Raw genomic sequence first — 21,602 nt, forward strand, 5'->3', positions numbered from 1 at the left:
CCTATATAATATTTTTTTATATTTCTTCGAATAGTTGATTCTCTCTTTCTCTCTGTATCCACTTGATTTGATTTGAATTTTTGTTTACTTTTTTTTTGTATTCTTTAGTACCTACTTTACGATTATTTTTTTCCCGTTTGACGACTACAACTGGCAGACAACAGAAGAATCTCTCCCAACTCATTTTGTTTCAATATAGCTACAGTCTACAGTCTGAACTGAAGGGTATTTTCACCACTCTATTCACCACGCCAATGACTGCGAATGCTAAAGCAAATAGATGGAGCAGCAATCCGCCATGTAATGCATCCAACAAAATACAACAAAGTGCTGAACACCCAGAAAGATACTTAAAGGTATACATAAAAATGCGACAGCGACAGAAAAACAAACAACAACAAAAAAAAAAATACCCAACTATCTTTTGTAGTATTGTAAGAAGAACATCGCAACAAGGAAGCAAATTATATGTGGTGAATAAGAAAATAAACAAAAAAAAACGACACATCCATTCGAATCGAACATTCATCGAAATCATGTGAATGAATTCAACACAGATCCCATGCTTCTTTCCGTTCAATATAATAAACGCACACAATCAACCAAAAGAGGTGGAGTATGAGGGAGAGACAGAGAAAGAGCATGAGAGAAGAAGAAAATACAAAAAAATGTATCTCGAACTGTTCAAACTCAATTTTTCGAATCGAGCGAGATACGTATTTCTGAATCCGAACGAACGAAACGAAACGCCAAACGAGCAGGAGGGTTGTGTGTGTTTTGTATATGTTTGAATTTTTCAGTCATCAGCTGAATTCATGACAGGCAACATCTTATTAGATTAAGGTTGCGCTGTTCGATAATACAGTAATATCTTTGGTTATAAATATACCTATCTATCAAGGTTCGAAAGTAAATAATTATTATTTATTACTCTCACATCAATAATCGCTATTTTGTTTCGATTTACTTATTCACTTGAACATAAAATACATAAATACCTATTACATTACAAAATATTCCGTGTTTCGCGAAAATCTTGTCAACACACTTTCTTACAATTTTTAAGTGTATTTAGATACAATTTTTCCATCGTTGTTTCCTCCATTGTGAACTACAAGTGAACAATCCGGTGCGGTGTCGTATCAATCAAAATCAAATGATATTGTCATTCAATTGTGAAAAGCCAACCACGACGATACGATAGGTACCCATTGTTATTAAAAAATTTATCGGAACCCATCGAAAATACATACCTACACCTGTAATCGAAATTTATGTGTAAACTTAATAAATATCGTATTTTTTTTTGTTGGTGAATATGGCGGCAATTTTTAAAATTAAATGCAAACAATTTGTGAATAAAAATTTAATGTTATTACTGTGATCTGTTCTTGCTTGCATCCAATTATGAAGTAAATGGAAAAGCACAAGAAAAAGATATCTATTATTTTTTAATCAGTTTTGTGATTTTACCAAACAACACAATTATTTTTAAACAAAAAAAAAAAAAAGTAGTGAATCAAGGCTACAAGACCAAAATTGTATTGTTACCTATACTTTTTAAGTGTGAAACAAAAAAAAAAACCTTATCGATTTTTTCTGTAAACAATTTAAATAAAAAAAAAACTGGAAACGGAAATTGAATCGCACGGCAAAAGGGAGGCAGACGAAGATCGTTTTGCCTCCACTTTCCAAAAATTCACCCGAATGCAGCCAACATTGCCGCAAACAGCCGGGACAGCCGATATGGATTTGACGGCTGTTCAATCAATGGATTGGTTATTTAAAAAGGAACGAATCTATCTCTTGGCACAATTTTGGCAACAGGTAAGTTTTAATTATTTGATTCCTTCGTTTATTCGGTTATTTATTTTTTTAAGTTTTCTTTTTTTTTATTTTGCCGTCGATAAACAGAAAGTTTTTTTTTTAGTTAGTATCAAAACAAGAACCACGTTGGTACCGAACTTCAATTTAGAAATATTTTTAAAGTTAACTACGGATCATATAAAAAAAAAATAATAACTATTCAATCAATTACACAAAAACATAGAAATCGACTCACAAAATATTCAAGCAAAGTGGCCAGATGTAATGATAAGTTTTTTTTAGAGACAACACCTGACTCAGATTTAATTGATCAGTCCGAAATTAGATTTTTCGCAAGTTTCCTTGTTTTGTTTTTACACACCTATTATTCTTATAAGATTATCTCATAGAAACCTGCAGAAGGTAAATATTGGCCAGATGAAGACAATCATTGGGTATCGTGTTATTAATAATAATTAAATACTCGTTAGTGCTTGCATGCCTATTTCTTTTTGTTTGCTTGAAGAAAAAGCAAACTATCTACCTAGTTTTATATTTTATTACAGCCGTGTGATTTGTTTTTTTTTTTCAAAATTTTTGTCTTATTCTCAATAAGAGATCGAACAAAATTGGTAATTTGATCAATTTTAATGATAACTTAATTTTTTGTGAAGTTTTTAAATATTAAATAGTCATGCGATAGCAAGTTGATGATATTCGTTACCTATTGAATGATTTGTGTCGTGTTTGTGTAAAAAAAAACAGGACTTGTAGGTAGGCTGAAGTTTTTATTTTAAACTAAGTAGGCACCGCGGCATAAGGATAATATTTTTTAAAAGTTATAAAGGGGAAGTAGCTATATTATTATTAAATTAAAAAAGACAAAATATTTTTTATATGAAAATTAACACGGTTAAATCTAGGTTCAATTAAACTAGTAAAGGTGCCTATCTACCATGGTTATTGATTGATAACATTCTAGATTCTAGGTATTATAACTTTGTAGTTGAAGTTAGACAAAAAAAAGGTTAATATATGAATGAGAAATAGTAAATGCATATCAAACCTAGTTTATACTTATTAATTTCCTGTTGCTAGTATTTACTATTTTTATGCATACGGGCCAAAATACTGATCCAAGAGCTTAACAATATATTCCTACTTCATATAGGTACCTACTATTTTAGACAGGTGTACAAAACTAGCTTGATTTTTCAAAAAAAAAAAAATATTTAAGATTTAAGTAATTTGAATATTTTTTTGTTATTTTTTGCTACGCTTAAAAAAAAAACTGCTCTTAGGTACCAAGTATTCGCTATTGACTAATCATCCTCAAAATTGAACATTATTAAATATATATATATTTTTTTTAATTGGATTCAACTTTAACGACGATATTGAACAACAGTTTTATCTATACAAAAGTAACAGCATCGAATTTTCAATATTATGATTGAATAGGTACCTAAACCTAATTTGTTTTTTTTTCTGTAACTTCTAATGAAGTGGAATTATTCAAGAACTTTTTTTCCATGAGTTATCTAATACAATTTTCTTTTATAACTCTTGCAATCCTCAACAATATTATTTCTTCACACTGGCACTTCCCAGACAAATCAATCTTAGCGATATTTGTCTCAACGAAGCATTATGTTCGATTTTTAAGAGTCAGGGAGACTATTTCACAGATCATAAATTATATAAATGCATTATGAACTTACATTATATACAATCAATGAATTTAATAAGCTTTTTTACAATTATTTTGTTGATAGGTACCTAATCTATTTGTACCTATTGTAGTAAAATTTCACTTAGATTCACTGTTCACATAAATTTGTCATAGGTACCTATATTATATGGCCACAATTAAAGTGAATTGTATATATTTTTAATATTTTACTACTATACAATCAACAAATTTTAAGTGTACCGAAAAGTAAATTTTATAAAATCAAACTCAAGTGCTCAATAAATAAGTGTTGTTTAGTTTTTGATGACTAAGGCCGTGTGTGAATTTCGGAAAATAGTTAAATCTGTGTTTATTTTTTGACACTATTGAGGTGAACAAAAAAATTCAAAAAAAAAATTTATTGTTTATAATTTTTGTTTGCCTTTTTTCTGCGACGATACTCCTTTTTAATAAAAAAAAAACGAAACAAAACCATCTGCAAAAAAAATTTAACTCAAATTTAACCAGGTCCCAGAGCCCGATAAATTTTTAACAGCTGAAAATTTTTGATTCACCTCAATAGTGTCAAACATTTTACACTGTGTTAACTATTTAACGCAATTCACACACGGCCTAAAATTAACTAAATGTGTTATAGGTAATTAGGTATCTGAAGTTATCTACATCAAATGATTTTGATGAAAGTTAATGTTTGGTGGTCATGAGCCTATTTGTGAAACAAGAAGCCTGCTGGATACCTACATTTCAATCAAATAAAATAGAACCAAAAAACAGCTAAATTATTTTGTTGTATGTGGGTGTGATAAGCCCTCAGAAATCCTGTAGTCTTTTACACTAATTCTAATATAGGTAATGATTTTTGAAGTAATACAAATAATTTTGGTTTTGGGTCCAATTTCAATCCAAAACAAACATGCAATTACATTTAGTGCATAATAATTAATATTGATTCCCTAGGTACCTATGTATCTACAAGAAACAAGATTAAAAATCATCAACTTCAAAAAGTAACAAGTTACCACTTCCTATTTATTTACAATCAGGCAAATATCGAATAAATTATTTTATTTTTTTAAATTTTTCACACTTTATTAAGTCAATAATATCAACATTCTTCCAAAATTGTCGGAAACATACTTTCAAAATAAGTAAATACCTATCTACCCAATGATTAACAACCATGTAAAAGCAATTTTTAAGTTTTCCTTTGTTATTTATAACCCTTTTAGTCTTTAAATTTAAATTGCACTCATCAAGGAAAACTTCCGATCCATCTAGAATTGATAAAAAAAACTTGTAAACGAGTTAATTTCATTTAATCATTCAATATTGTCATTAGGCTCATTCGTACTTGCCAACACACATATACCTACGTTTGAAAAAAAGTTCCAACAAATAATGACAAATCAGAACCTAACGATAATGGCCTTGTGTGGAAAACATGTTTATACATAGATATCGTATACCTATCTAGTTTCAGTTATTTCCAATTTAATGAGTATGTTTCCTCCTTACTTATACCTTAACAATACATTAAACGAAACAAAAAAATAAAAAAAAAAAACTGCCCTTACCAAACAAAAGCACAGGTGCGGTGGTCATAAAGACCTATTTTCCATATTAATTCACATGTGTTAATCGACCTCTTCTTTCCGGCTGCACAACAACGACATGTTGCAAAATTTTAAGTTACAAAACAGAACCACAACAACCACAAATATTAATAATATAAACAAATATTCAAACTGATTTTTTTTATTGAAAGCGGAACTCCAAATGCAATTATTACTTAATATCTACCTACCTATCATTACAGAATGCTTAGGTTTTCAAAAAGATTAAGTATCTGCGCCTGCAATTTGAGTTGACAAGCAACTATATAACTGCAAATGTAAACGTTAGCATAAATGTCCGAAAATATTTTATATTGAGCTTTATGTTCCTTATTTTGGTTGTTTTTTTTTTACAGCTTTGCACTTGGCCTAATTAATTGTGAAATAAAAATAAGACCCAATTGTATTTGTTTGGTCGATCGGAAGATACCTACCTACATTGTGTTTTCGTTATTTTTCATTGGGTTTAACAAAATAAGTACCGCCTGTGATAGAGTTTAAAAACAAGCACCGGAAACTCAACTGAATTAAATTACATGCAATCAATTCAACCGAGAGTAAAAACGTCTTAATATGCCTAATTGCTCCTAATATCTGGTAACCAAGCGTAGAAGTAGCCAAGAAAAAAAGACTTGAATAAAAACTCGAAAAACAAAAAATCAAAATAAAACGATAAAACGAAAACTCAGACTGTGATGCCTGTCAGTGTAATTTGTGTGCGCGCAGCTCAATATATCAGTCGATATCTTATGAGTTTTTAATTTTAGGTTTTTGACTTGAAGAAATACACATCAACCGTTGTAGGTAGGTATAGTATTATGTATGTATACCTATGTATCTGCTTGCTATACTCCTCATCACTGGACAAATAGGTATCTGTTTCTGGTGATCAGTAATCAGTGTCTAGAGGGAGATCTATAGTCCCGAAAAGCAGTAATACATAAATATATGGGTGTAAATATGTAAGTCCTTTGCCTTCTCGTGATTATCAGTCAATCCGAAAGGAACAGATCACTCATTCGTTTGGCCACCACCCATTTTGCAGAAATATTTGTTGTTGTTACTGGTGGTCCCATCCAGCAGTGTGTCGATACATCAGTAACAGCAGCAACCATCGGCTGGCGGTAGGATTTCACAGGAATAAGGGGAGAGTTACATTCAGCCTCAAGGGATCTAAGACGCGCAGATATTCTTATAATGCGAGGAAAATTAAAAAGGAATCATCATTACTAACTATAAGTTGAGTTCTACTTTCGTGCGATGATGCACTTACCAGGCAGCTATTCCAAAATGATACATATAAAATGATATGTAGGTATCTGCCTAATATACTGTTTCAAAAAGAAAAAAAAAATGAAAAAAACACGAAATAAAACACATGGCAAGCAGCAGTCAAAACACTGAACACAAACCTACAAACATAATGTACATTATTTACCTTATCAACCACAACGTGAAAAAATTAAATTTCCTCCAATTTTTAAATACCTACATCGAGATCTATATGGATTGGTGTTTTCTGTTATTTTAAGTTCAAAGACGATTACTATTATTATTATGTCGAATTAAAACGAAGTATTGGCGTTTAAATTTTTATTTTTTGCTCAAGAGAATATTCCTACTCGATATTTCCAAATTGAAATGTTAAAGTACTAACTGTGCGATTGTGATCATTTGTCATTATTAAGATACACCTTATGTGTGTACGAGTATCTGCCAGATACATAGATATTCTCGCATGTCTAATGGCAAAATAGGTAGCGTGTGTGGGTGGGTGAATTTTTACGAATCTCGTTTCAGCTCGTCGGACTCGTCTAGACTGAAGTGGATTAGATGGAGTTTTAAATAAATTTACAAAACTATTTGGAGTTAATTTTCATTTGAAAAATGTTTCTGTAATTTATACTACTCAAACTAAATTAACTACCTACCTATATGGTATGTTCATATTAATATATATGCATAGATACAAAGTCTCATTGTAAGTTATTTATTATTTGTGGTTATTTTGTTTTTTACGATGTTCTCATTGAGGTGATCATTTGTAGCGCCACATTTTTTAAACTATCATGTCTATTCATTTATTTTTGTTCATATATTATTTATATGTATAGTAGGTAGGTACATAGGTATAAGTATAAATACAAACAAAATTGTGAGATTGTTCATTTGAATTTTTATCTGGCCGACTATTGTTATTATATATAAAAATCTACCCTTTGAACCATCCCTTAATTTTGCATCAAATACAATATACAACCAAAATACCTACTCGAATCATATCTGTCTATCCATGGATAAGCGAATTAAAGTTTTTATTATTTCAATTTCGATTTTGTCAAATTCAAAATGGAAACGATTCCCTGTATTCCCATGATATATACATACTTGTATCAGTCCATCGGTTCTTAATGCCTAGTCAGGGGATAGAAATCCTAATAAGGGAGTTTTTGCTTCTTTTTTTTTGCCGAAAAACCGGTTTTATTTAAATTGATTAACACTATACGAGGCTTAACGGGTATGGGGCAAGGATCATGTTTGTAAAAAAAAACTTGTCCGAATCCCACGAAAAGAAAACTAGATTCATAAAATCTAGATTATAAAAATCAAACAGAATTTCACCGCGTATAAGATACTTTTTTATATTAAAAAGGGTTCAGTATTAAATATCACAGAGAAGCAATTAATATCTTTCGGATTCATATTCAAATAAAGGCAAAGGACCCTTCCAATATAACTGAATATTAAGCAGTTTTTTTGATAGATTTTCATAAAAAATGAGTGTCGAAAATTTTGTAATCGGCTGCGCAATGTTCATCAATAGAAAAAAAGTAAAAAAAAAAATGTGTTCAAATCAAATTTGTTATTAAATTTCATAAATCTCAAAACTCTTATGAGTACAAAGGTTTGTAAAGGGAATAGGTAGGTACCTTTATAAGTAGTTATTTAAAAAGTTTTGAAAAATATATTTAGGTGTTGGGATAAATTATGATAATTCGAAAAATAATTTTTTTTGTAAAAATTGGAATTGTTTATGTGAAGACACGATAGGTTATTACAGTTTTTGTAAAAACAATCACAATATGGATTAAACATTCCTATTTTTTTCAGTTTTTTTTTTTTACTGCAAATAAATTTTTTAGATGTTAGAGATCAAATATTTCGTTGTAAACGGTAATGCGTCATTCATCACCCTTAACTATGAATTTAACAAAAAATGTAAGGAGCTTCATTCAACTTAGATTCTAAAAACATATAGCATGTGAAATATTAATTCGACGCTTACTAAAGCTATCGTCTTTATGAATTTTGAATGACAACGACTTGTCCTCTGAAATTGTTTAAAAATATAACTAACCCTCTGTCGGCACACGGGTGCGAATTTGGCCGGACACAAATGAAAAAATTACAATTTTTAAAAAAGTGGGTACAAAAAAGTCTCTTTATAATGGTTATAATTTCATATACGTTTTCTCTATAAAATATGAGACATAAAAAAGTTCTAGCGACATGAAAAAGTAGAAGCCAAATTCGCACCCGTGTGCCTATCACGTCACAAAAAAGAGGTGTGCCTACAGAGGGTTAAGACTATTTATGAAGGCAAAAATTAAAATTTTTCGAATGACTGCACTTACCTCTGAACATCATCTAAGCAAGTAAGGTACTTCCGTAATGTGCGTTTAAGAGTTACCATTAAACCTACACCTTGTGTTCTGATAAAGCTATTGAAATCATATCTTTGCAAGAGAGATTTCTAAAACACAGCATTTTTACCTATTTTCTTAAACAGCTATTTTTTTAAAACACAGCATTTTTACCTATTTTCTTAAACAGAATGATGAATATAATATTTCTGATCCCACTTCTATATCTATCAGTAAAAGAATATTCTGATTTTTAGATAGATAGCTTTCGTTTTCATTAAAAAAAAAACTAGTGATAACATTTGTTAGCTCAAATTTTATCTTCCTCAAACTTATCAAAGTGTTCGAAGCCCACTTTTCATCAAACCATCAACGTTAATTTGAGTAAACAAGTCAACAAAAACAAAACTAAATTTTTGAAGTAAGCAAATGTACCTAAATGAAAATGAAAAACAACAACAAGGATACCATTAAAAAACAACAAAAAATCCATCATCATTATACGAACGCCTTTATTTATGGAAAATGTCAAAGTACTTAGTGTGACATCTATTTTTGTCACTTTCACAACACTGAATGCACAAAATTTCGTCTCGTTCCAATGCAGCGCAGACACAAAAAAAAAATTGTCATACACACAAATAAAAAACCGAAGCCAGAAAGAGCTCAAAAAATTGACTGGTTGTCGTCAAATTGTAGATACATACTTACTTTTGTGTTGCATCGTCAAACGTCAAATGGAACGCTAAGGAGGCAGCAGTAGCAATGATAGGACTTCCACGCATAGGACTTTTGGGGGAATCAGACTGAGAGATATATTTAATCTTCCCACAGATGTTATATTGGCAACCAAATCTATGATAAAATATGAAGTAGGTATATTTTTGAATTTTAATTGAATACAAAAAAAAAAAAAACCAACAATTAACAATTTGCTATGCCTTTTGAATACATTGTATCACTATCATGATCATTTTCTACATACATACATTCATTGATCGCACTTGAAGTCAAGTGGAATAACAGAATAAAAAAAGACAAATAAAATTGATCATCTCTCATTGATTATTTGATTATGTATTTGTATCTATCTTTTTCTGATGAGCCACTGAGAAATACATGATAACTAATAATGTGCCAAAAGATACAATTTTTCTAGAAGTGAATTTTATTCTTCTTTCGTTCGATTTGAAGGCATACGCGACACGCCTGTTCAAAGGCGAGACAGAACACGTATTTTTAAATTTAATGGTAATTTTGTTGTTTTTCCGATCGAAAAGACAAGCGAATACTAATACAAAAATATACGTATAAATATCACGATAAAAGACAAAAAAAAAAAATAAAAATAAAGAAACCATTCGAAAACCGGAGCCGTTCAATTTTTCGGTTTTTATGATCTGTCGTTTCGATTTATTTAGATATGTGACGGCTTCTGAATTTTAATGATGTGAAGATCTACTTTGTGTGTCTTCGACACATGTACATGTATTTGACGACAGTCATGGTAATATATTTTTATTTTATTAGAATTTGATGTGAACTAGATTGTTTGAATTTAAAATTCCATTTCATAATCAATATTTAAAAAAAACAGAGATATTGGATGTGTTCTGAGTTTCCATTGCAGATCAATGACAATAAAGATATGATGTCATTTTCCTACAAACAATACATCACATCACTTTCTTCTCAAAAATTGGTCCTTAGAGCTGGAGAAAACGCCAAAAATGATTGACGTGATTGAAGAGGATCTTCTTTCCATTTTTTTCGCATATGCCTTCTATTTCTGTAAACGCTGATACCTTAACATTTATGATTATTTTTAGAATAAACTCCATTAGACAGACACATAGACGTCAGTGGAGCGCCACCATGCATCTTTGCGGGATAAAAGAAGTGTATAACTTCAATGATTCCCAATAGCTTCTGTACTGAGCTACTGAGCATATATCTACTTGTGTTTTAAGGGTTAATGTTGATGGCAAGTTTAAATTTAAATCGCAGCTACCATTGTGGCACTGCATGCCGCCTGCTGTGCTACCACGTGCTCACCGCTTTTTGCCATTTGACTTGAGAATTTACCGTGTGCCACAAATCAATCTGGCAGTCTCCCTTCCCCGCTTTCATGTGTACCTATATCCAGAATAAAAAATATATTGAAGAAAAACAAACAAAAAAAAAAGATCACATAAAGAAGGTACGTGTGTTTGTGTATCTAGATACATTATTATAAGGCGTCAAAGACGTTTCTTAATCTATTCTAAAACATAAAATCAAATCAAAATTTCCTATAATTCTTTTCGGTTGCTCGGTCATAAAATCAAATGGGTTTCCGTTGGGCTTCGATATATAGATACTACAACACATAACATCGACGCGTCTTAGGTCGAAAATTCAAAAATAGAAAATTGTGACAAAGATTAAATTTGATTTCTCAAAACAAAACAAAAAAAAAAAGAAAACGAATAAAGATGTTTTGGTTTTTTATGAATCTTTTTTAAAGGGGAGCCACATTTGTCACATTTTAAAAATTTCCCAGACGAACCAATAGTGTCTGCATAAAAAAAAGGAAAAAAAAACAACAGCCAACACATTTAACAATTATTAATCCAACAGAGAAGAAGTAAAAACTCCCTTATTGGAATGTGTTTGCTCCCCTTTCCAACATTGGTCATAACTAAGCCATTTAGATGTATCTACACTTTATTAAAAAAGCATCATCGATAAAGTATCTAACAAACATTATATCATTTCTAATAAACAGACTACATTCAATAGAGAAAACTTAGAAAGAAGCAAACTCACCCCCACAAACAGATGTAATTGGGTAAGTACTGATAACCAATGTCCCAGCTATTAGCACGTTCGAAAATACGTGTATATGACGTACAAGAGTTCACACAAGAAGGGTGGCCGCCCTATATGTTCTGTTGATATAGTTTATATATTATCTAAAGATACCGCAAATACCCTTGAAAAGGTAGAAGCGGGATCGAAGGTTATTAAGCGGTTATTATTTTAATAGTTTTATAGTTTCAGCAATACACACGATTGCAATCTTAACTTTTAAACTTTAGGACTAACCTTTTATAGAATATCATTTCTAAAGAGATTCAGTCTAATTTATAGATTTTTAACGGTCCAACTAGTGATAGAATGCAATAACTTATATAATAAGAAATACATTAAATATTTAAGGTCTTTCATATTAGGGGCATGGAACGGAAACACCGAACGACGATAATGACGACGATGTAGATGGAGAAGAAGTTCAAGTAGTTTTCTTTCACCCAATTCACTTCCATTTTCATAGTTTCTTAAGAGGGCGAAGGGATGACATGTTTGTTTTAGATATTAGATATAATAACAAGCATCACCATACAGATGGAATGAGTTTGAGAATTTCTCAATAATTGATGGTAATAGAGAGATTAAAACATACATACGAATACAAAAAAAAAAAAAACATTTCAACGATGATGTTCTTCGGTGGTTTCTTTGAAATGAACTTAATCTCGAGATGTGATCACACTGCCACTGTCACTACTTGAAGCAGACTTATTCAACAATTCTTTCTTGTATTGATGTGGCACTCATCAAAACATTTTTAAAAGAAAAAAAAATTAACGATAAAGAACTTCCTTTCGATGAGAATAACATATAGAAATCTGAGGGTAAATTTATTTTCTATAGACAAGTAGATGAAAATTCGATATCTATAAAAAGTGTTTAATAAAACTTTGAACTTGTTAATTTACAGCCTTCATTGAAGTTTAGAAAATTGGTAATTTTTCGAAATTTGTATTACATACACACCATCTTACTTTTTTCCAAAACATACAATACCAAATTTCGAATCGCTCAACCTACGTGCAAAACTGCAAACAAATAAAGAAAATATACTAGTTAAAACATTTCAATAACTTTTAAAAATGAGTTAAATGTTTGCATATATAAATATGTACCAGTATTATTTGTCTCTACAATGTGATTCTTGTTTGTCTAAGACAATAAGATTTAAAAATAAAGCCGATTCCCAAACGGGTAGCCAGTATTTCGATTCATTAAACACCAATGTGGGTGAGAATTTTTCACTATACATATGTCTCTGTGTGTAGGCTGAGAAACCAACAAAAAGTTTTCAAAAAACCACCCTTCTAATACACACCTAAGAAATGCCAAATTCAATGAATAGTCAATCTCATCATACGTGGCATCCTTTTCCTTAAACCTCACCTATACCGACCTAGCAAAGAATCTTTAAATTTTACAAACAAAAAACAATAGATACCTACCGCACCGCTACCATTGTCCTTGATGGTTTTTGATTCTACTAAACCCCATAAACAACAAGGAGATTTTGCCAAGCAGACAATCTAAAATGTTTATTTAAAGGCGTTTAAGAAATTTTACTAGTATAAAATATCCTTTTACCCTGCATCTCCCTGTTCCTCCAGCGCTGGCCACAAAAACCACCTTGAATGAAGGCGTCTGCTGCGCTTCAAGTGAACCCTTCTTATATTTTCTCCGTTCTCCTCTTGGTTATGATGGTTGTTTTTTTTTTTTTTTGTATTTTTCTATCTTTTCATTCGAATTCCACCGTCGTCGTCGACGTCGTCGTATTTGTAGTCGTCATACTATCCATTTACTTCGTACTTTGAAGGTGCTGCTTTAGATATAGTGGTGGTGGTATAGTGTAATGTATAACCGACTGAGAAAAACCTAGTGAACTCCATCCATTTGGTGGTTTTTGGGGGCTTGGTATTAGAGCTCATTCTATATATACCTACTATTTTCGGTACCTTCTTCTGGGGTGTATTAGAAGAACCTTTTCTAAGCCAACTTAAGCCAATGCTTCTACGTCACTGATGCTGCCGCCGCGCCGCTGCCGTCTCTACATACTTCCTCTCCCGGTTACTTTTCGACCGACTCAACATTTTGCTTTGTCGTCCCAGTCGTCTTTTGAGAAAATCATCATACCTCTGCTCTTGGTCTCTCTCCTATAAATTATTTATCTGTGTGTGTTGAATACTATCTCCCGAAAAGGAGATGTTGTTTTTACTTAAAATTTTGCTAAATTAAACTTTAAGGTTGTAGGTACAGAGTACAGATATAGATATTTAGATATTTAACTGGCTCGTCGTCGGTCGTCCTTGAAAACATTTTACCGGATGTGATGTCATGGATTTTTAATTTCCTCTTCAACCCACTCCCTACCTCTTTGCTAGCTTCTTAAAGTTTACCGCCTTAAAGTTACAGTCTCTTAATTTAAGGTACATCCTTCAACCCCCAACCCTCTTCCCCCTCATTCCATTGACTCCTTAAAGAATACGCAAGCTATTTACAGTTCTTCCTAACAAACAAGTGGGCGCACAAAATGGAGGCGAGACAACACTGATACCCAGCTCAGGGACGAGGATGACGTCGACGACGAGGAGCGAGAAGAAAAAAGGGTGTTCTCCGGCTCTGGTAAATCTGAATCACGAGACGACACAACGCACTTTCACTTAACAGCAGCATAATAGTATCCTGCAAATATTCCATACACAAACATTGTGTTTGTGTGTCTGTATATACATATTATGTTTATACATATACGTATATACCTAGCAATATATATTTGCATTATCATTTGTCTGTTAGTTTGTGGCATAATTACGCACGTTGTGTGCAGAGTGAATGTCCTTGAAAGTTTTTGGCACAGTTTAATTCCTATACCTATAGTTGGTCGTACCATATAGTAGGTAGGTATGTACCACACCGGAGCCAGCAGTTTAATACCTAAACACATGATGGCAGAGCATTTAACATAGTTGAATGACACTTTCTTACACATTTCCTGTCGCCGAGTGTGGGTTTTTTGGCGAGAATTCTACTTCATTTCATAGCCCAAGTATCAATGTACGTATATGTAGATATCATGTAATAGAGTGGTTTTGTTTCTTGCATCGAAGCTTACTGTTTTTATATACGATCAATCCTGCGAACCAAGACACGAATTATAATTTAATTAACGCCTTGACACACTACTGTGTGTCTCCAATTTGACTATTCAGAGTTCCCCAATTCGGATACGCATATTCAATTAAATCAACTTCCTGTCAATTAAATGATCACCAATAATCAAATTCAATTTGAATATACTCGTACTTGCTCTGCGATAACCATCGTCGCATTGAATCATCACCATCATCAACAGCTGCTGGCTCTAGCTCTGGATCTGGATTCAATGCGTATTTGGGTATATCTATGTATGTACATGTGTTTTTATGTGGGAGAGTTTCTCAGTCTGGATCAGTAACAGTCAATGAAATGAGAAGATATTTTGTGATAAACCCCCAAACCAAAGCGGAAATTCGAATCCGAAAAAAAACTATACAACAACAAAATATTAAAACATGACTCAAAATGTGTGAGGCTGTTTTTAGGGCATCTTTCATAAAAAAATCCCTTCTTCTTCTCTTCCTCCGCACACTATCATCTCATTTGCATTGAAAAGGGAATGTTTTTGTCACCCATAATGATCGGACGGAGTTTAATTTTTTTTCTCTTTCATCAAACTTGGAGTCTCACGCAGCACAAAATCTTCGATGCCTTCGTATTTTGTGTCGTTTCCTTTCGAACTTTATGCGAATGCGCTTTCAATTTTCATTCTCAATACGTTATACAAAAAAAAAAATAATAATAAAAAGTGGGATAGTTCTGTATCTCAGTATCATAGTATGCAACCAACATCCTTTGGATTTGTGTGATGATGATGAGATGAAATAATAAAATTAAAAGGCACTGAAATGCATAAAATAATAAAAGAACAAAATCAACTGTATAGCACCGCAACAGTAAAGACGAGGGCGAATACTCATAAATCAAAATTAAGGCGCATTAACATGCGCGCTTCATTCTTGACACTGCTACTTTTTTCTGTTTTTTTTTTATATTTTTTTTATTATTCTTTTTTTCTTCCTTTCTGTGAGCTCATATCATGAGTGTAGAAAAACCAGGGTTGCCGATACTTAAGTTTGGACTCAACATCACCAGGAGATGAGTGAGAACGTCTCTTGGTAGGTAATAAGACCTTTAGCCAAAAATTACTTTTGTAATACATTCTTAGAAACCAAGCTCTCTAGTCTAAAGTGACAGTGTTAGGTGCGTGAGCCCTTCCAGTTGAAAATAAGTATGATGGATTTAGTAAGCATTGAAATTATTGTCAAGAAATTCAGAACGCGGAAATGATTTTTTTAAGATTAAACAAAATACGTATTTTGAATTCTGCTCAGTTTTTCATCCCAATTTTTCTAGCCTGCCTCAACAAATTTTTTAATTTAAAAAATCAAGAGTTTCGAAAGATAAATTATTAATTTAAATTTATTTTATTTTATTTTACTTGATTTTGTTTTATTTATTATAATTTGTTATGTATTATGTATGATATTTTTGAAATGGGCACGTTCAGGAAATATTAGGGACTAGATATTTAGGCAACGTCATTTTCTGAACGGAAATTTGAGTAAATTGACTAAATTAGTTTGGATGTGATGCTATTGTCAAATTTCGAAATTTACCGGTCGCATGGGTAAGACACCAAATTTCACTTAACTGCAATGAATAAATAAAATTAATTATAACCGATAATGCAATTTTTAGTTGTTTTTCACACAAATAAATTTAATTTTGCTAAATTAATTCTTTAATTAAAAACAATCTCCTGTCATGTTGGCAAAAAAAACTTTCCTAAATTTTTAGGGAAAATTTTCTTGCCTAACTTTCCAGTCAGCTTTCCAATCGAATTACCTAAATTGGAAGGATTTTTTTTGACAGCAGACCAATCAGAGACCGAGAAATTACATAAATGTTTAGTCCCTAACGTTTCTGAACCTGCCCAATGTTACTTGCGTTTTGCGTAGCGACTTACCTCAAGTACAGAGTATAAAATTGAAATTTTCTCATTGACATTTTATATCTCAAGGGAAACAAAATTTCAAAATGATTTCGTTAAAAAAATGAGCTTATTATTTACCTTAAAAGTATACAAAGTATCACTTAATAGTCAGGTATTAAGTTTTCAACGCACAAGTTAGGTTTTCAATGCATTTTTAATATGTAATTATATACCTAAATTATTGTTCTCTTAAGTAAGGTGGATTTGTTTTGCGGGATTCCAATGTTTAACAATGTTTAAAAATGTTTATGTTTAGTTGATTTTTGTGAAATTTCAGTTCCTACATACATTTTGTTGACTGATATCTTATAGTTATGTTTCTTCTTGAAGTCATCCACTGATAATAACCCTGATGGTACCAAATAATCTATTTACCTAGGTTACTTTCTGTTTTCTTTTTTATTTTTAATTGCAATACTAGATATTTAAAAATGTTTGCTTTAGCTTAACAATTCACTCCATATTTGAGGGGTGGAGTTTTTTTGGTGCTTTAATTTGTATTTTTGTAACTAACACAACTACAGAGCATAACTTATACTGGGTTTGCTAGTTCCACAAAGTAAATATCTGATTCCAAAGCTATTTCTTATAGGTACTTACATATTTCCATCAATGCTGCACGTCGTCCAGCACAGTAAAGTAGCTTTCAACTGTGCATAGTTCATCTCCTGTTCGTTTTGTTTTTTTTTTTTATATTTTGCAATTCAACCCCTAATCAAAAATTGATGCAACGAACTTTTATAGGTATAGGTAGGTATAGGAAATAGTGCACAGTAGGTACCTACTCACTCTAGCTAGCAACACTTTCCCCAGGAGAGACGGGACGAACAAGCACCATCATCGAGAGACCCTTTTACATTTCGTTACATGCAGTTAGTACGAACCTATACCTACCTACCTTCCTATAACTATATTTCTCATCATGCACCATTTCCAACACCTCTCTATCCTCCAAACGACGATCCTCCTCCCCCATCACTCTTCCTATACCCCTGAACAAACTTTCGCGTGCAGCTATACTTTCAATAATAAATTTTCCATTTTCTCTCTCATTTTCTTTCACATTTCTGTTTTTGCATCTCTTATCCTTGCTCGCTGCATCCTTGTGCTCCTCTATATATGCTTCACAGTGTTGGAGCAAGAATTGAAATCGAAGAAGCGCGAACTACTAGATACTACTACCTATAGGTTTGTATTGTAAGTGCTGCCTAGATAGAAAAAAAGTAAAAAAAAAAAAAACTTTTCACAAAAATGAAGAAAATATCTTCAAATGAAAAAAGGAGAAGAAAATTGTCAAGGACCCACCCACTCGAAAGTCATCGAATTCAAGATTTTTCACTTTTATTCTATCATTTTCTTTTCTCCATCATAGATACATATGTGTACCTATATATGATGCCGATGATATGGTTAGTAAGTTATGTATCTCATATTAAAAGAAATAAATATATTTTCTTTTATTTGGCGTGATATATAAAGAAATAAATAAATACCTACCTACCATTAGGATATGTGTATTGGATGGATTCAAATCTCCTCATAAGGGAAAATAAATACATATCTACAATATAAAAATATAAAATATTTATATCAATTTAGGTTCACATGATATTAGGTCTTAATCTTCCATAGTTTATTCTTTTTTCTTTCTGTAAGTTACCTTTAGGTATATCAATGTACATATATGATGCCTTTTATCAATTCTTTCATTTTTATTCCTTAAAAGTTATTGAAGAGAAGCCTTTTTCTAAGTTCCTTTCGGGGAAGGTACCTACCTTCTAAAGCTAGTTCATTGGATACCATGAAAATTAATTGTTTCTGCAAATCAATATTGTCAAGTGCCACCAATAAAAATATATACAATTTCACACCTCCTTCGCTCGTTTAGGGGATTAACACCTCCACCAAAGTACATAGGGACTTTGATACTCTTTTATATACTTATAGGATCCTTGCCATTCCTCCAGAAAATAAATAAACAAGTGCACAGAATTAAATAAAACAGACAGTGTTGTGCTTGCTCTTGGAATCGGTATGTGCGCACTGACACATTATCAATATCTTCATATACAACCTCGATAGATACCGAACCCAAATGGACCAATTGGTGATATTGTGTGCACAGCACAGAGGAGCCCGAAGGCAGAGCTCCCCAGTATAGTTCTTGCTACTGCCACTATAGTCGTGTCTCACAGCAGCACACACTTTAATGTTTGTTATTTATGTGATGTGGCTCAATCCAGAATCCCCCAAATCAACCCTCCAAGATCCATAATATACCTAGCACCCTAATGGTAAAGAAGGAATGAACAAAAAAATAAGAAAAAGAATATAAAAATCCTTAAAAACTTATGGGAGCACACACCTACACCCAACAGAAAGCACAAGAAAAAAATGAGAAGCAATATCGGGGAAAGCAGCAACAAAAAAGAAAAAAAAATCAAGAGTCCCATGGATGATGGAGTCTGGAATACACACTTGCATATTTCAGTCAGGTCACTGCCTGTCTAGAGGCGTCGCGCACATTCAAATTCAAGGATATAGGAGCCTTGGCTGTAAAAAAAATGAAAAAAATACAAGAAGACATTCAGAAGGAACAGCAATAGCAACCAATTCTCCAAACATACCTATTTCTTTCTCATTCTAAAATAAGAAAATATTAATGGAGCTCCAAGAAATACAATGATTTTTTTTTCTATGGTCACATTTCATATTTATAAAAAATCTTTTTGTATAAGAAAAATACAATACAAAATTAAAACCGATTCGCACAAATATTCTTTTAACATCGAATCGACTAAAGAGAACGCAACACAAAGACACCAAAGACCAAAACCAATTTAAGAGAACTCCGTCGGTTGGTGAATTACTCAATTCAATTGGTGTGGTGAATTTTTTTATGTCTCCTCATTAATTTTTATTGCTTCTTTTTTTCCTATATGCTATCAGTTGAGTTGAAAGCACTAATACCATTGCAGCAGGTAGGAAACGTAAGACTGTGTGGATTTTAGCCAATTTTTTGTTTACCAGAGAGAGTGAGTCCAATGAATTGAACGAGTGTGTGAAACGAAAGCCGTTCGATCACCACAGCAAACCCCGAAATGCGAAAGATGGAATATAGATAGATTTTTCAGAAACCTGATTGGATGGCTATTGACTAGGAATGTGGTACAGTAGGAGGGGATGATGATTGTTTTTTTTTTGCTTTATTTTTTTTTTTTACTTCATCTCGTCTTCTTCCGATGTTTTTTTTTGTCTTCTTCTGATTTGTGTAAAAGGGAGCATTGTCGTTGAAGGTGATGTCGCCAAAATGCCGTCGGCTTATCGAGAGGGTTGTTTTTGGTTGACTGTAGAAAATTATTGCAGCTTTAGGCATTCGAGCTTTAGATATTTGAATGTATTTTTCTTAAGCTAAAAAATGTATGTAGGTACCTATATTCTTTGTAACGACCAAGCATGTACTTTATTAACATTACGTTATAAAAAATCCATTTTGATTGCCGTTTTCTGTAAAGCCTGTTTCAGTTTCAAAATTGATAGGACAGGACAAAAAACCTATCAATATCAACAAATTACTCAATGATTGAATAAGGGCGGAGCATGATATTGAATCAAACAAAATCGAAATTTCCCCATTTCGCATGGAAAGCAACCAACCTACATACATATGTAGGTACCTACATATATACATATTTTATATTGTTTTTTTTTTTTTTGTTTAAATTTTTTTTTATACAAAAAGCTTTGTTGCAGCAGCACAGTTAGAGAAGTGAATCAGCTTCAGCAGCAGTCAATGAAAATGGTATCTAGGTAGGTACTTTAAGAGCATATATGGGGAACTTTCGTAGTAAAAGTTCTCTTAAAATTAAAGTCAGAAAAAACTCTCTTTTACTTTGAGGAGATTCGTTTCTTTATACAATGTGCCATCCCATGTCAGTACCACATCCAAAAGGATAAGGAACTGAAATTTGTCCTTCATACTTCATTCGATTGTGGCACAGAGTATACCGCATAGAAAGAGCCAGAGAGAAAGAGAGCACCTCCATGCTCCACCTGATTCTATATTCCTTCATTCGAACGTTATTAGATTGTGTTAGAAAGATACTGGTTTGGGTGGGGGTTGAAGGATGGGGGGTAAATTCCCACTTGGGGATATTTGAAGCGCGCTTAGTTGTATGGATGGATTCCCAATCAAAATCGATGGGGGTGCAAGAAAAAAAAGTAGAGAAAAGTGAAAAAGAAAAAATACAAAGCTTTCGGATACATAAGCAGTCAGAAGCAGTAGAGTAAGGGGGATGGCGCTTATGTACGTCGATTCTACATTTTTATTTTTCCCGGATTTGAGTGAGGGGTGATTACGTTTTTTTTATGTTTTTTTTTTTTTCTTTCAAAGAGTGGGTGGGTGGGTGAGACTTGTGGGAGCTCTTAAAGCACCACCCCCTTCTTGTGCGAAAAGTCGATATTCGATTGGACGAGATGAATTTACAGGACCTTTTATGTGTGTAAGTACCTATGTGAAGAGAACGCAAAAGAAGAAATAAATTACCAAATCAATATGTTGTTAAAAGAAAAATTTTCATCTACATGCCATAGGTATATGGCAGTTACATACATATATGTAATGGATATTGGCAAAAAACAAGAATAATATATTTACTCCATCAATTAGTATTGGAAACGCCTTTATTGCGCGCGCGATGAAGCGCATCCCCTATATCTATACAATGGACCAATATCGATATTGCTTTTTTACTTTTGCAATGTCTAGGTACAGATAGATAGGTAGGTGCCTACCTAGCTATGTGTAAAATGGTAGGGGTTAGGTATAGATATTGGCAACAGAAAGGCGTTAACTGTGTGTAAAGAGTGTGTTTTAGATAAGAACAAAAAAGAATGTATGTAAG

The 21,602-nt window shown here is 32.3% G+C and overlaps 1 protein-coding gene across 2 annotated transcripts in view; it reads left to right on the forward strand.

Annotated features, from left to right (window-relative positions):
* Positions 1-467: 467 nt before the first annotated feature.
* The window catches only part of LOC129919954 (homeobox protein cut), an 80,125-nt gene continuing 58,990 nt past the window's right edge, over positions 468-21,602 (forward strand). The window contains exon 1 of one of the 2 annotated variants that reach the window (XM_056001082.1): positions 468-1,827. In XM_056001082.1, the coding sequence (XP_055857057.1) occupies positions 1,708-1,827 (120 nt within the window). In that variant the 5' untranslated portion in view covers positions 468-1,707. The remainder of the gene's footprint in view (positions 1,828-21,602) is intronic. The other variant, XM_056001083.1, reaches the window with a different exon arrangement.

Source organism: Episyrphus balteatus, chromosome 4, assembly GCF_945859705.1.
Source record: "Episyrphus balteatus chromosome 4, idEpiBalt1.1, whole genome shotgun sequence".
Lineage (NCBI taxonomy): Eukaryota > Metazoa > Arthropoda > Insecta > Diptera > Syrphidae > Episyrphus > Episyrphus balteatus.